Source organism: Clinocottus analis, unplaced genomic scaffold (assembly GCF_023055335.1).
Source record: "Clinocottus analis isolate CAN_PGR_092001 unplaced genomic scaffold, fCliAna1.0.p SCAF_22, whole genome shotgun sequence".
NCBI classification, from domain to species: Eukaryota; Metazoa; Chordata; class Actinopteri; order Perciformes; family Cottidae; genus Clinocottus; species Clinocottus analis.
In genome coordinates this window covers 4,081,526-4,099,151 of record NW_027175954.1, presented here as the reverse complement: position 1 = coordinate 4,099,151, position 17,626 = coordinate 4,081,526, and the positions used below count along the sequence as shown (strand labels likewise).

Here is a 17,626-nt window from a genome sequence, read left to right as displayed (position 1 = left end):
TCCATACGTATCTGCAATATATATCTCGTGAGCGTTGTCCTGTGCGTTTCCAGTTCACAAAGATTTTCACCATCTGCTGCATTTTTACATAATGAGTCATAATTTGGACCTCAATATGGCATTTGGAGGTTTCTAGTGCATTTATATGTATTGTATATGTATGCATTTATATGTATTATAATATGTATCCAAGTATTGCATATGGAGCCTGGTCCATGTGTTTATGATAAAAGTTTTAACCCAAAATGAGTTTGACAGCACTCTCACCCACATCCAGCGTTGTTTCAACTGTTTGTCAAGCCACTCTGAAATTAATATGTACAAATTAAAAACATGTCTCTCCCGCTACAGGTTCAGAACACATTTGGCTGTATCTTATGCATAAAGTGCTTTTTGCAAAGTGTTTTCAGACTATGGGGTTAACATTTCCTTTTCTCTGTACCGCCTTTCTTCGTGTATTTATAGTGTACTTACGGCATAGTATTTGGTACACGAGGCTAACACTTGTAGTACTGCATCTTGAGCTCACCAGGCATCAGTGAAGAAAGCTGATGAAGGCCATCAGGTTGGCACTGCTCATTTGGTTGAACACAAAAGGTGTAACCCACTGACTGGATTATTTTGGGCAGGAGGAGATGGAGGTCAGATTACATCCACTGAAGGTCAGGGCACACAGGAAGTAGTGTGTGTGCATGCGAGCGAGTTATATCATCATGTGTTCAATAAACCTGCAGCCTACCTGTGACTGAGGTAAAGCAAAAATAATTTGTCAATAGATTATTCATTTGAAGAAGAAACAGCAAGTTAAATAATTTATCAATAAGAAACAAAAAGAATTAAGAATTTGCCGCGTTTCTCTGCTTTTTTTGGTGTGTTTTGGACTCTTAGTCAGACAAAATAAGCAATTGGAGCCAATTTAGCTTAAGAAAAAATGTGAGTATCATTTGTTTTCTAATTTTTATTCTAATATTTTACAGGCCAAACAATTCATCAATGAATTAAAAACAAAACAACTGGCATATTTGTTGTGTCTATTTTTAAAGCAGAAAGGATGTGAAAACAAATACACACACACACACACACACACACACACACACACACACACACACACACACACAATAAATGTATCTGGGTTGCATTAGAGAGACCCTTCCTCAGGATGCATTCTCCAACCTAAATGCCTATTAGCAATGTGGGTCACACACATATTTACAGTAAGCTTTGAAGATTTAATTTCTGCCTAATGCCGTATCCTATACTACTTAATGAAGACGTGCGTGTGCATGCATGTGTGCATTGTCAGTATGCGCCTGTGTTTGTATGTTGAATGCAGTTTCCGATCAAAGAAGCTCCGGTGTGAGACGTGTTGTGGAGTCGGGGCTGCTAAATGGCTTCACTCCAGCCGTTGTTTCACGAGCCTCTCACACAACCTGGAGCATTCACTCCGGCACAGGGGGGTGTGTGGGGTAAGGGGGAGGGGGGAATAGGGAGGGAGGCCTTTTATTCCCCCGGCTTGAGCTGAAAAAAATGCGATTGGACGGCAGCGCTGCCAGTCAGAGCAGAAACAGCGCGAGAGACGTGTCCTCGGATGACCTCTCTCGCGGAGGCGGTGCCGAGGAATACGTTTTTAGATTGACACCAGCGCCTTGGAAACCGCGGCCCAGTCACACTGCGGAACACAGTGAGGCCGCAACAAGGTCGACGAACGTCTCGGTAAACCTCTCAGTTCAATAAGTGAACAACAAGAAAAGCAGCTCGTGAGCTAAAAGCAGCGCCTGGTATTATTGCACAGAGCAGACATGCCAAGCCACTGATGACATGTGAATAATAAGCGAGCGTTCAACTCTTCAAATGCGCTCCACATGGAGCCATTTATTGAGTGCAGCTGTCTTCTATCAACAAACTAGTCTTTAGTGGAGCGGGTGCAGGAGAGAAGCACATATGAATGCATTCAGCTATTTCCACATTTCATTAGTGATAATAACACATATTTACAAACCGTTGTTTAATGTCAGAAAGCATTACCTCGAGGCGCCGGATGCACGTTTGTAGTGAGGAGTCCATTTATTTCACTGGAGCCTATAAATTGGCTGCGTGTTTGCATATGACACTTGAGTCAACAGTAGCAATGCAACTGCACTACTTGTAAGCTTCATAAAAGTTATACTACTTCTTCTTTTGTTTGTTTGTTTACTTAGTGTGTGAGTGTAGTAGCTGGCATAATGTATCAGATAAGTTGAAAGACTTGCAGTGAATAGTCGAGCAGGTGGATGAATGTTTTTTTTATTTTTTTTTATTTTCATGAAATAAGTGGATGTGAAAGCTGGAAGAATGAATTGAGCGCTTTATGAAACGCTCCCAGTCAAAACTCTGCACATAATTGAGCGTTTCCACATATTTCCCGGGGACCATATAGACTTCATAGTGCACAGTCGGCTTTGCCTTCTGGTAGATGTGACAAGTGGAATGAATATTTTTGTCTCTCGAGGAGGACAGTGCAAGGCGCGTGTGTCCGATAGATATTCCAAACAGATGGTCGAAATGTAAACCTAAAATACAGCCGTCAAAGAACGACTGTGCCAACCTCCGATGATGTAACGTAAACACCGAACAATGACTTGGATGAGGGGGAACAGTCGCTGGGATTTCATCTAATTTGTTGATGACTCGGCAATGCTAACTAGCGCTGTAGTAAAAGGCTGTGAGCCAGTTAGTCGTCTAATGAGCTAAAGCCGACTGAAAAGTTTTGTCCCTCTAGGCAGGCGGTGCCAAAGGAAATTAAGCATGGGCTGGATTATTCCCCTTCTACAGATGCCCGCTTTCTGCAGTCGTCTTTCACATCTCACATGCCAAGTCGAAGTTTTTAACTTTGAGAGAAAGGAGAAGGAAAAGGAGGAGGAAGTACTGGGAGAGGGGAGGAGTGAAACGTCTTCTCACGTCCTAACTTACACCTCTCCGGCGCTTACTGCTGACACATCGTTTTCCATCCCTCTCCCTGTGTCTTACTCCCTCTCCCGGCTCCTCCTCTCTTTATCTCTCTGTCTGCGTCTGACTTTTTCTTTGTCCTTCCTCCACCCCCCCCCCCCCCCCTCCCTCACTGTATCTGTTTCACTGTCCTCTATCTCTCTTCACTTTGCAAAATCCTTCTCTCACTATTTTCACCCTTTGCCTCCCTCCACCTTGCAGCTCTCTTTACACCTCAGCAGCAGCAGCAGCTGTGGAGGGGTCAAGTGAGGTAACAGCTCGCTTTGCACATCGGAAGGGCGCCCAAGTCGCACGCAACCTTGATGACATCACACCGCGGTGTGGGTTGCCCTCATTACGCTTTGATGGTTTGCACAGTTGCGGCGGTTTGGCGGTGCCGAATCGAGAGGAACCACCTCTTTAAAACAAGCGGGTGCCCATAATGTAAAGAGGTTACATCAGATTTAAAGGGGCATCATATAATCAATGAGTCGATCTCTGTATAATTAAACTTCATACGCGAAACAAATCGAGGCTGCTGATGTGCAAAGCGAGTCGAGATGTGAGCTTTTCGGCGCCTCACCTGACTAACACCTTGACACAAAGTCACATCTTTAGCTTCTGCCGCCGGCTATGTGCCGGCCAAGCTCGAAGCAAGAACAATGGCATGTCTGATTGGATAACCCCTGACACATAATCTGGTTTCAGGTCTCCGTAACGACAGTGTGTAAATATCATCAAATTAGGGCATGATTTGATTGGCTAGAAGTGCAATTCCTCTAACGGTCAAAAAACACCTAGAGGGCCCGATGGCTGGCTGGCAGGCTTGTTTGCTTGTTTTTTCCCCGCCTGCATCGGGTCTGTAAGAGTGCATTTCGCATTCAAACACTCATTTTAATGAGTGAGGCCAACGCCTCCGGCACGAAATGAAAAGCACATTATGGCTGCTTGTGATTTTCCCTCAGCTAAATATAACATAAAGGGCCAATGCAGGAGAATCACCTACTGAATGATCTTTCTTCTTTTTTTTTGTTGTTGACATGCCTCTCAACTTGGTCGCAGTCTATAAATATAGTGTGCCACAATGTTTTTGGTCATTTAAATGATCTTTTAGAAAAAAAGAAATAAGTCTTCCTTGATTTAACAGTTGTTTGTTGCATAAAACAGTGTCGAGCAAATAAACCCAGCAGCACTATTGGGAATAACTTCTGCAAAAGTGATGGTGCCGACATGGAAAGAACAGGCTGCTACATGTCTGCTCAGGAAAAAAAGTGATTATCTAAAGGATGAATGAAACTTGCTGAATAACGGTAGCAGAAGCTTCTTCCTCTTATCGTGATACAACTGTTAGTTTTCAGGATTAGAGTTGAAACAACACATGACAGTCTTCTGTAAACAATGAAGTAAGAGATGTGTTTTCTTCTTTTTAAATGGTCAGTATGAGAAAGGTATGGCGGCCAAGAGAGCACTCAATGCAACAGAAGAAAACACATTTCATTTTAGATTTTACTACTATTTACGAGCGTGTTCATCATCATCAGTCATCACAGACGTACTTAAATGTACATGTAATCTTGCTATTGTGTGCAAATTGCAGGATTTCCTTTGCCTGTGTTTTCTGTATGTGTTTCTTTGTGCTGCCTATGTTGTCAAACTTACAAATGAGTGTCATAATTTACTCGTGTTTTCTTCCCGCATTGACGTGTTTTTTTTAATGTCCTTGTTTGGGGTGTTTTCTTAAGTTGCAGCATGTTAAGTTCTCCCAGTCGCACTAGAAAAAGCTCCGCAGCGATATCTTGTTTCAACATGAGTGAATGACGTACACGTACCTTCCACGGCCCTTTTGAAGAACACTTTGCAGCTCCCGCACGTCACGACGCCGTAGTGGCATCCTGAAGCCTCGTCTCCACAAACCAGGCACACTTTGGCCGTCGAGGACGGTTGTCTCAGCGGCGAGCTGAAAGGACACAGACAAGAGTTTTAAGACCGGACATGAATCAACACCGATTTTTCAAAAGTCAAGCGGCAAAGCCGGGCCGGACTGTCCCCTTGCTCACGGTGTTATTGCCTGGTCCACATTGTGAAACATTCCTGTGCTTTTACGACCCACTGTACAGTAGCAGCACCGTGTGGCTAACCATAAAGATGTCTGCCAACCCAGGGAGGAGGGCTTTGCACTCAACTGATTTATAGCTTCACCAGGCTTACGGAGACGCCAATGACAGAATTATAGAGGAGATTATTTAAATTCAATAAGCAGAGAGACACAGAGCAGGATGTCAAATTTAAGTAGGATCCAAAACACTTGTCCCCTCCTCTGGCGGAAAAAGTGAAAGGCGCTGGAAACTCTATTGAGTGGTGGCCAAAAATAATACAAACCGTGATGGAGCAAAGATTTGACTGTGTAATAGTGTCAACTGTGCAACAGGTTCAGGGTCAAAGATCAAAGCTGAGACTCGGTATTGATGTGTGCTGTACTGTAAGTTGTATGTCATGTTGTCGTTATTTACTCGGAGCAACAACGGCAAGAAGGCTTTGTTTACTTTGGCCTAATGTACTGCTCTCACTACTGACTGATTTCCACAATGACATGACCACTAAAGCGCAGGATTTACACTACATTCCTACTCATGCGGTGCTAAACGGGGGAATTGGTTAGAGACGTTACAGTTGACCTATTCCTGTAAATAGGTGTGAACGGTCGAAAGTAAATGGATGACATGTCTGTCTAGTTAATCTATTAACAAAAGAGGCATGCGCAAAGCACTGAAAAAGGACTTGCAGAGGACACAAAAAGTAGGGCGTGACAGTTTTATCTCTACTCTACATCAAGGCACATTATCAGATTCACCTTGACGGAAAAAAAAAAGAAGTAATAACGTTGCATTCATAATCAGCGCATGTACATTCGCTCTCATGCAGGCTCACCACTGACACATTTGTCCTGTTAAATGAGCGTGGGACCAGTTAAAGGAACCGGGAAGTTGGCTAATTAGCCGGTTAAACTTCTGCTTCGATGACAGTCGTTAAAGTAGTTTTGTCAGTTAGACATTTATTCAAAACGGCAATATGAGCGAGCTGTACAGTATGCAGTGTCGGTATTACAGCCCGATAAATCAATGGTAGCATGAAATGACAGTTCAAAAATGCCAAACACGTTTTGACGTCATTCAGAAACATTGTCGGTAGTACAATAATTGTATGACTTATAGATAAGATATCAATGTTTAAAACCAAATTGAATGGTTTGAAAAGTATACTGAGTATATATATTAAGGTCTTTAAGCATTTATATCCAACACATTTCCAAGAACATTAAGACAAATCTATTCCTAAAAAATAAGGTCTGCTGAATGGAGTTCGAAGGCAAAAGATGGATGGAGGGGGGCAGGTAAATCTTGAGGCCATCCAGCACAGTCTGGTTGGAAATATGACATGGTTTCATCAGTTTGCAGAGCAAGCATGCCCTATGGATGAGGCTGAATGATTAACTTATATTAGGGCATGCTTCTTATTCACGCTACTTATTAATGGAATGACACTGAATCAGTTGGCTCTCACTTTATACAAAATTTAACATACATCTACATTCTGAGTAGATTCAACGCTTCCTGCATTTAAGGATAGGTGCTCACAAATGGAAAAAATAGGATATCAAATATTGAATTCGACATTTCCCTTAATGTGCATACACACGCGCACACACCCCACACCAAGTACACAACACGTAGATGGGCACAAAGAGAGAACACCTTGTATCAAAACATTAAAAGTGGCCTCAGCTTCCCCTTCTTTTCCGTTCTAATTACCTCGCTCCCATCTCAATCAATAACATGCAAGGTGATTGTCTGGTTAACATTCTCCTTACATCCTCCATCAAACCAGCTGCCAAGCACTCTCTCTCCTCCTCTCTCTGTCTCCCTCCCTCGCACGCTCTCTCATGCACACACATTTCCTCCAGGGGACTAGCTGGAAAGGGGTACAGCAACAGCACACTCAGATACAATCAGGACCACTGATCTAATTCCCTCTCGTCCATCTACACACACATTCAATTTGTTAGGACGCTTAGAGGAGTCTCTGGTGAGGTGTTTGTCTGACTAGATCTCTCTGGCACCGGGCCCCATGGTTTCAGCTAATGTGAGTGTGTGTATGTGTGCATGCACGAAACCAATCCATGAAGAGGTGTGTTTTTCAGCACGTTAATGTGCTGAATATCCCCCTCAATCCTGCCCAATATATTGGATTTGTCACACCGTCACAAAGCAGATGTAACAAGAAAGCAAAGGAAGTTTGCGGCCACGGACATCACCGGGAGCACACGAGAGGTCGAAAGTATCCGCTTCTAAAATGCAGTCAGTGGTCCACCCTTTTAATAGTGCCACACATTAAAACCTTGTCACTGCGTGCCAGCCTGCCTGCCTGCTGGTCGGCCAACAAGGTGACTTCCCCTCCCTCGGAGAAGTATATAGGTCATTCACTCTCTCTGCTTATGAAACCAGAGCAGACAGGGCCGGCTGCAGTGACTGTGCACCAACGGCTGCCAGTGGCCCAAAACTAAACACGAGCTACCAGACATTCCCAAATCAGGCTCTTTCAGCAGAGACGCTATAGCCTGCAGTTTGTCAGCGTACCGCCACAAATGATAATGTAATATGATTTTATTATTGTGCTTAAGCGAATGAGGGGAATGACATGCAACAAAGGTCTCCAGTCAGAATGAAAATTGATGCGTTGTGGGTAGGTGGTGTGCATCTTTGACCACGAGCACACAATAAATACATTTCCCTTTTGTTTGGCTTGTCATTTTCATAGCTTAAAGTATTGTGAGGTTGCAATTTCTGTCTGTTTCAATAGAGGTTCAAATGAAGATGTCGCAATGGAAGTAACATTGTTCTTATGCATGCAGGACCTTATGTCACGGTTCACATACTGAAAACACAAAGCCAGACTGCAGAAAAAGCACATTTGCATTGATAATGTTATTTGGTGGAGATGTCCATATTAGGTCAATGTACAGAATTATACGCAAAAATGTGTACAACCTTCTCCTTTAAGAGAGGAAATTCAATTAATTCATCACCATCTGTCAAAAATGATGTGGATGACAAGTTCTGCAGTTGTGTGCAAGCTACTTCTGTGAACTGGGGATTTTTTCCTCAACCCCTGTCTTTATTTCTGGGTACAATCTCAGGCTGACTCAATGGGACTGACTGCACAGATCAAAGGTCTCATTCTTCGCTCCAGTTGTTGCTTTTTTCTCTTCCTACAGAAACCCCAGGGCAGCGGTTTCATTGTTTTCAGTGTCCTTTCATCTTAAAAGATAACACACAAAGCTAACAACTGATTTAGTTGCTGTTTATTTCCCATGAGGATACAGATGAGTGCGAGTACACAATGCCTGTTTCTTCCCACCAAAATGCACAAGCAGAAACTTGTATCTCTTTCTAGCGCTTGCTGCCCTCTTCGCCGCTCCCCCCCACCGATGGGCCGCCGAGGAAAGATGTTAATGAAACGACAAAGGAAAGTAAATTTGAGTGTTTGAAAGCAGACAAAGCCCACTGTGCCCGCTCGCCTGTGTGAGGAAGACCAAACCACAGGACAGATGTTTGGACTCAAAATTGGCCTCATGCTTTTCTGCAAGTACTTCAGATGTCACACTGGGAGCATTCTCTAAATGGTTCAAATATCTCCACCCTCTCTCAGCTGCAGAAGGAATGCTAAATCAGCGAGAGCTAAGACCAGAAAGGATAGCCAAAGCTTTACTCGAAGCCAATATTGCACTTGATAATGACAGCAGTCAGTCAGTCAGAGTGCATTAGCCACATTCGGGTCATTATGGGTCACAAGAAAGGGTCAGAAGACATCTGAGCTTGGCGTAACTACAACAATTAGATGCCATAGAAACGAAACATGAAGTCAAATAAATGACAAGTTACAAGACACAAGGGAAGTCAAGGGCTCTAGTTATTCTGAGGTTATCAAGATAACATCATTATGGGTGGATAGTGGGCCATCAGATGGCTGTATGATGGACGGCCCACGTGACCAGAATGAACCCTGTGATCCACATAAGTACATTAGCATGGCAGTCAGTAAACAAGCGGCTGAGCCACAGAGAGAGAGAGAGATCTGTTGTATATAAAAACAATGTCCTCCTCATGCATGGAACTATCATACGACTACACGTATTTCCCAACAAGTGTTTACGCTGGCTTCACCACCGGACAACCTGAAACATGGCCAATATTTAAAAAAAACGAAACAATTAAGTTGCCCAATTGAAACAAATCCCTTAAGACCTATCCTTTTTTCTCCTGAAGATGGTCCAGACGGCCATGGCAACTTCTTTGGTTTCCAGTTTGCAACCTCCACTTCATCTTTTACTCTGTTTACTGGCTGACTCTGGGAGAAGTGTCGACTTTCCCAGCAACTTCTGACCCAATTAGTTTATTTGCTTCAAATCCGTTCATGAAAACGTGCCCAATTTGCATTTATTTTTTGCAACATTATCAAACCTTTGAATCTATTGAATGGAGACACGACTTCTGTCTCTTCTAAACACACTGTAGAACCAGCCGCCCACTGTAAAGATAGATTTGTGTGTGTGTGTGTGTGTGTGTGTGTGTGTGTGCGCGTGCGTGTCTGCGTGTGTGTGTGTGTGTGTGTGTGTGTGTGTTTGAGCAGACACACAGACTCATTCTAGAGGCTGTTATCACAGGGATCAGACAAGTACCACAGCCTCCCTGAACCTACCCCTCATGAAAGAGAAGCATCCTTGACTCTACAACAAAAACACACACACATACACACACACACACACACACACACACACACACACACACACACACACACACACACACACACACACACACACACACACACACCTTTCATGGTACAGTGCATCTCTGCAGTTTTGCCTACAATATTTATGTAATACACACTTTGGCATGCTGAAAAACCTTAAGCTAGACCAGTTCAAAGACTTTTTATGTAACGCACAACTCGGCATGTTGGAAAAGGTAAAGGTAGATTGGTTTAAACAAGCTGAGGGAGATGGAGAGGGAGCGAAAGAAGAGGACAAAATGGCTTACATAACCGTGAGCAGACAGTATAAACATTAGGTTGACACCCACTCACCACCTCTCAAAGGGAGAGAGGTCTTATGGGTAGTGTTAGAGAGCCACCAGGGATTTATTTTTCCTGGTGAAGGTGACCCTGGCATTGGGCAGAGTACCTGAGCGTACAGAAATATGAGATTTCCTCTTTGTCAGGCTTGTGTTACACTCGTGTTAAGGTTACAGTATAATCTACTCCGACTGGCTGCCTCTTATGGTTAAGAAAAAAAATCAGAACTTTAAAAATGGTATGCACGAGGGTTTCATAACATAATTGCCTGTCTTAAAGTTTGTAACTCTGCTTGTATTTTCTGTAAAAACACGAGTTTGAAAACCTTAAATACAGGGCAAATAGGATGATTTCACCATCAGATAACAGATATTGTAAATTTGCTTTCTGATGGAATCTGGTGTCCCGGCTGTGACAGCATTCCCTGTTGTAAATTCCAAGCTGCTGTGTTGTCTCCTCTCCAACACTTGTGCCTATAAACTTTAGGTGACCTCCCCCCGTAACAGCAAATCATGATCATCTGTCACATAAATCCACTGTTTTGAGTGTAAACAAAGAAAAGAGGCGAATATCAGAAATGTACACACGCACACACACACACACACACACACACACACACAATGGGTCAATGGGCAGAGAGTATCATTGTGATCTATACAGAATATCCAGTTTGTACTCGTCTGAAGCTGTATCTGTCTTTGACTTTAAATTCCATGAACCGACTCCACAGCCACTCCTTCCTGAACTTTCACCTTTCCTTCAGTACACAGTCGCAGCTGGACGGCCCCGGGGTCTCACGGGGACGGAGGATACCTTGAGGGCAGCGGTAGTGTAACTTGGCAGCTGTTAACTAACCAGAGCCGTCTGACCGTTTTTACTTCACTTACTGTCACACACAGTGAATGAAATTAATCACCTGAGATATTTTGGCTAAGTCGCAAAAGCATGCAGGCATGGCTCTCAGGGAGATGTGGCAGGGTGTTATTATCTGTTGGGGAGGATTATAGTGGCTGGAAACTCCCGTAATTCATGCCTGTCGAAAAGGGCCGATCACATTCACGCAGTATAAAATTAGGCATAGAATGCCACTGCGTGCCCAAAGATTTGATCATAGTTTGTGTGCAGCGTGAACGTGCTCGGCACGTTTTTCATACTTTTTATACTGCACACAAAACCCTAAGTGCAGCAATATTTAAAAATGCAGCTTTTGGCAAAATGGCACGAGAAGAAACAGTTCCTATACAGTTTATGGAGTCAACACGCCCACTCGTTCCTTTCTGACCACATGCACTGGGTTCATTCATACACAATGCATGAACCAGGCTAAAGAGCTCCAATACTGCAAGGGACTCAATTTAGACAACTCTTGCATCTGAGCTTTGGAAAATGCAAAAGGCTGAGAAGGGGTGTAGGTGGGTGTGAATCCCACACAAAAAAGTGAACGCGAGGAACTTTTGATTGGTTATGAAACCGTCTTAATTGAAAACCGATGCCGCTTTATGACTTACATAAGTAAACGGGACTATTATCCAGAAGATAGGCTCTTTCTACTTAGTTCTTCTTAAAGGCATGGGGAAGACTCTTCAAACCTGCTGCAGTAAAATGGGAGGTTCTTTCAGTGACTCTGGTGCATGGGAAACACTACTGCTTTTGTCCACAGGGACAGCCAAAACCAACACAAATTAAAAATCCTCGTGGCAGCTTTAATTTGGTTGCTTTAAAAACTATAAAAAGACTTTTTTTTAAATTAAGAACTAGACAAAACATCAACCACCTGTAAAATGTTTGGTAACAACGCTGCAAACTATTTTACATGTAACTGGATCCCATTGAAATGAAAAATGACACAACTACAGCCTTTACTGCGATTAATTCATCCCCCATGAAAAAAAACTGCTATTAATTTGTGCGGCCTCTGTAGCGGCCTCGGCAGTTCTCCTTCCCGAGTTCGCCTGCTCTTTTGATCAACTGTGACAAAGTGTATTGACTGTCCTAAAGCAGTTAGGTTCACATGGGCTCCTCACCCTGATCAGTTTCTGTTTTTAGCACCAAGTTTCCAAGGTCCTTTGCTGAAATCAGAAACAGCCGCAAAACAGCTGGGAACATAATTCAGCTGACATGTTGAGAAATACATTGTTGGGCATCGGGTTGATTTACAGGCATGGGAAATAGAGAAATAATGCAAACAAGAGGCCAGCGATAAACAAAATGTTCGACACATGAATCAACATGGAATACCAGCTCAATGACTCCTAGACATAAACCTACATGATAACAGCAAAAATAAGCATGGCAGTTGGCTTAAATCTAACTAAATACACAAGAAGGAGCCTGTTTTCATCACCTTTGTGAAACATGGCTTAAAATGTACTCTAATCTATCTCACTGCCACGAACATAAACACAAATGGACCACTTCAAAGCTACGCAGCTAAAACTAGTTCTGTTATTGACCCAAATCCTTTGATTTCAGTGGCATGGTTGAACTCTAGACCTGGACTCCCCAGGTGTTCATGTTTCAACATTATTTACTGCTTATTTTGCTTTCTTCCACCGGCTCCATGCAATACTGGGCTCCTTACAAATGTGTCTCCAGCCAGGTTTGGGTCAGGTTGCTTGTACAGCAGGTGACCTCCAAACTCAGCTTAGAGGCCCTGGGACAAATGAGAAAAACAAATCCCTAGAGAGGGAGATTATCTTTAAGGGATCAGCGCTGACCAGAGCCACCTCCACACCACACACTCCTTACCTCTGTTTTCCACTTTCTAGCGGTTAGCACAGTCGAGTCCTGTTTGCTATCATCTAGTCGAGTGCACAGGGGTCAAATCAATAAGATTATCTTATACTGTAAACAGACATTTTAATTCCACAAGTATCTTTAAAAAAAAAAAAAAAAAATTGAACTTCGCATGTGGATCCAGAGAAATTAATCCTGCCAAAACAAATTTTATTCAAGAGGTGACCTTTTCCTTTCCTGTGTGATTCAAAAAGGCCTCACTCTGAATGTAGGTTAATGTACGCTGGCGCTGACACATGTTGCCAGCAACCCTACGCATTAGCTGTCACAAGTGATCATCCTCACCACCCACCAGTCATTTACAATTCTGCTGGGACAAACATGGAGGAAGAGCAGGCTGAGAGTCCGGCGTGGGCAAAGAGGAAACGCTGCATACACCACAATACATGAACATACATTCTGAGGGGGAAAAGTTAGTTGTGGGGTTGCCAAGTGAATCTGCCGGGAGTGTTTATTGTATATATAGTTTTAAGTCTTGTGGCTCGCCTAAAGTCACAGGGTATGAAACCACGACCTCAAGAAGTGGGCTCGCATGAGAGTCAAAGCCAAGTCTCCAGTTGGCTCAGATCCAGGTGGTTAGCACCACGACAGCACATTCTGCATGTAAGCTCAAGAAGTGCTGAGAACTGCTCTCCAGTCAGCCTGTCTATAGTATTTGACAGGTTCAACAGCAAAAGAGCAGACATATACTAGCCACTTAGTGCAAACTGCTTCTGACAGCAGGGGCCAGTCACGTGAACAAAAGTATCCAGATGATACGACAGAAATATGGAGTATTTTTGCAAATGTAAAATTTTGAATAGCACTTCTGCACATGCGTCGTAGTAGCAGGTGGAGAAAGGAGGAGATTGGTTTGAGCTCCAGTACCGTATTGTTTTAAAATCACAATTTTTGGAAATTGATTGAATTAAACGCCATAATATATTCTGCCGATTTGGCGAGCCTGAGCCGCTGAACGGGAGGTTAACACCTATCAACACTGAGCGAACGCAATAAATGGTCCAACAGGTTTATGTCTACAGTTTGTCCAGCGCCATCAGATCTTCTCATTGTAAAGCTCAACATTAATTTCATAAAAGGTCAGCTTTAATTCTGACCTCCAAAATTACAAAAGGTCACACGCAAGCGGGACAAAATGCAAAAGAAAAGAAAGGTTAGAGGGCAAAGACACACAGACACACACACATACAGACACACACACACACACACACACAGACACACACACACACAATACCGGGCCAAACTAAATGTGTCTGTGCAATGACCTTTTTCAAATTCAGTGTGTTCACCTCCAAAGGATTACAGGCCCAGATGGCCACTGGATGAACAATACAACACCTGCTGAGAGAGATGGCGCAATTAGGTTTTTGCAAAAAAGAACACTGCAAAAAGACAAACCTCCGTCTACACCATAAAATATCAAAGAAGGCGTATGTATGTGCTGACCACTCAAAATCCCTCTCAACACAACCGTCTTCAGTCAATGTTCGTCATCAGAACAGAAGCCTCCATCTTAAAATGTGCAATCCGTATATTTCTGCACATTCAACCTGCACTCACGGCAGCAATAACACATATTGTGTTGTTGTGAGGCTGTCAGCCGTTAAGATGTTTGAAGTGAAAAACACATGTATATCATGTCCTGAAGTGACAAAGTTAGCGTGCGTCGGCACTGTCACCGCATAAGGTGTAGCCCGACAAACCTGATCGACGCGTCTCCATTTTCTCATTTCAGACAAAGTCAAACACCCCTTGAAATTGAAGATTGCCGTGAGAAAAGAGGAAACACAATGATTGACTGATGTCAGTTATAAGTACTGCTTTCCTGAAAAGGGAGACCGACAGGGGACTATTTCTACAAAGGCGCTGAAGTGCGACAGCTTGGATGGCGCGTCTGTGTCTGCCTCCTGCATCTCTATCATAAGGCTTGCACCAGGCCTTGGCCATCGCCGCACAATGCCCACACTTTTCTTTCTGGTGTCGCACAAAGAGTCACGTGTTGGGATATGTGCATAGAGAGGGAGAGGGATACAGACAGGGACATAAAAATCGAGGGAGGGAGAGAGAGAGAGCGAGAGAGAGAGAGAGAGAGAGAGAGAGAGAGGGAGAGAGGCTGTGATTATCAGCTGTTGTCACCTCTCACAATCATTGTACTTATATGGAGCTCATATTGGAGCCTGAAACGTAATTTCCTGTTCAAAACAAGAGCTTGAAAACAACATTAGGCACCGCGACCGTGGCTCAGGTGAAAGCTTCTTCATAGGTATGGTTGACTATTGATGTATATTTAATAAGGTGAAAGATTTGCGGGGCTGCATGTGGCTGCCCTTTCAGAGCCGGCGCCCGTGTCGCCTTTTTGGGGCGGCCAATTCCAGGGATGTCAGCAATGGTGAGGCCGACTGGAGGAATACAGTGAGATGGGGACAAAGGGTGGAGTGAGACAGGAAGAGAGAGAATATTTAAATTTGTTTCTGACATCCACACATACGGACTTATTTTCTGGTTGATTCTGACAGGCCTCGAAATATACAGTATATAAAAAAAAGACATTAAAATAAAATATACACAGATTTTGCGCCACAATGAAACTATTCTGGATATGACTCGGTGTGAAGAAGTCAGATAGTGATTTATTATTATCTCTTTTTGCATGTATGTTCACTAGGGTTGAAATCTATATAATCATTTTAATAATAAGTACAACAGCTTGGCAAATGCATTTGAAATTAAATCATCAACTGCTGTTCAATTAAGTTAACACAATGTACTGCATGGTAACACACTGGCGTAATGTGTTCATAAATGTGCTAAACTGATTGGTCTTCATAGATTAATATTAATATATCAAATAAAATAGCCAATTATGTAAAGGCTTCAGTTTCAACCATTGTACAGATTTGAAGCTTTTCTCTTTATTAAACCGTTTTAATCTTTATCACTTTTGTGTTTTTAATTGTTGTAGGAATTGGCATTAAGAACTTGTAATGGGCATCTGTCCTTTTTATTGTTTTTTTATAGATTAAACTATGAATCTTGGAAATATTTTTAATAATTTCAGTTCCAGCCCTTTATGATCACGTCATGATATGATTCTCCAGAAACCAGAAAAATGGTAATATTGAATACTACCAAAAACCATTTGCCGACGTATGGGTTAGTTTTGAATATCAATCATTAATTTTAAGTCAATTTTACTGCCCTCAAGTGTGAGAATGTGCTACTTGTCTTTATCTCATGTGACACTAAACTGCCTATCCGGGTTTTAGAGTGTTGGTCGGCTGAAACGATTTGGGACTTTTCTCTGGTTTTGAACATTTTATTGAAAAAAGATTGGTCAGCAGATACAAAGACAATGATAATAATTGTTAGCGGCAACTTTAAAAACGTAATTATCGTCCTATTTGCGTTGGTCCTCACAGACGTCGCCTCACTGTACTCACAGTATGTCAAATAAGAAGAACAGTGGTGTGCATCATGGAAATTATGTTCCGCTTATTATCTGACTGAACTGTCCTTGCCCTCTTTCCTCCGGCGAGCGGTCACATGCGCACAAATGTATTCATCAACATACAGTTTCAGGCAGCATACACATGTGTCGTTTCCCACCACGTTATAATTCCCTTCACGCTGCACTTTTAATAAATCATAACACCAGGCTTTGCCACTAAGACACCCTTGTTCAAATAAAACATTGGCCCAACCAAATACTCCTGGGGCTCAGAATATCTCCCACATTTTCCATCCGAGTGAAATACTGTCGATTCAGAGGTTTCTCTCCTTCCTCTCCCTCTCTCTCCGCTGCTCTCCCCCTCGCTGTCTTGTGTATACACTTCATCTCATTGTTTGAGGTGTATGAAACTCTGAAGATTAGGGTAAATACATGACATCTTGAGCTTATGGCATAAATATTTAAGAATGGGGAGACAGGTCTCAGGTGGAGAGGGGAGGAGAAATATCTCATGGAGGAAGAGAATATGATTTGAAAGGTGTACGAGGAGAACAGGAAGAGGAAAAATAAAGAAAAAGTATCTTAGTCTGTCATTTCTACAGATGGATATCTTTCTTAAAGGAGAGTAAGAGTGGATTTTTAATAAAATATTTTAATTACTTTTTTTGTGAACAGGAGTTTAGTCTCAAGTGACATACTGAGCTCTTAAATGGGAGGCCATGGGGATTTACACAGTGAACAAAGGATTCCCTATTGAAACGCGGGCTTTGTGCAGCAGAGAAGCAGCTTGTACCTCTACATTTTCTATCTAGTCACTGTTCTGCTTCATGTTGCGAAACCCATCAGTGCTAATGAGTAGCTTTATAAGGGGAAATAGAGCGTAATTGGTTCTCTTCTGAGCAATGGAAAAGACATGGTGGAAAGATGTCTGCACGCCTCACATCAAGCATATATACCTTCTACCAAAAACCTGACACATTGAGATTTCTCGACACCATATACTGGAGAACATTGACAGCCTCTCAATGTGGCACTGACTCGTCTGTATGTACTCTGCCCCCGGGGGCTGTCAGTCCACAGACGCTTTATATGAGAAAGTCTGTCATAACAGCCATGTTACGGTGTTAAGGCATGCCCATTTCAATGGGATCCCTGGCCAAAGCACACACACTCTGCTTACTGTGAATGCACAGGAAGTGCCACACTCCTCTGAACACATCTGTGTACCACTGCATCCCCTCGGGAGACACGGAGGTCATAATTTCTATTTAACACCCACTGCTCCTAGAT

The 17,626-nt window shown here is 42.8% G+C and overlaps 1 protein-coding gene across 1 annotated transcript in view; it reads right to left on the bottom strand.

The window, feature by feature from the left end:
- nr3c2 (nuclear receptor subfamily 3, group C, member 2) overlaps positions 1–17,626 on the bottom strand; it is a 67,165-nt gene that overhangs the window by 24,169 nt on the left and 25,370 nt on the right. The window contains exon 3 of the mRNA XM_068589346.1: positions 4,794–4,921. Coding sequence (XP_068445447.1) covers positions 4,794–4,921 — 128 coding nt within the window. The remainder of the gene's footprint in view (positions 1–4,793; positions 4,922–17,626) is intronic.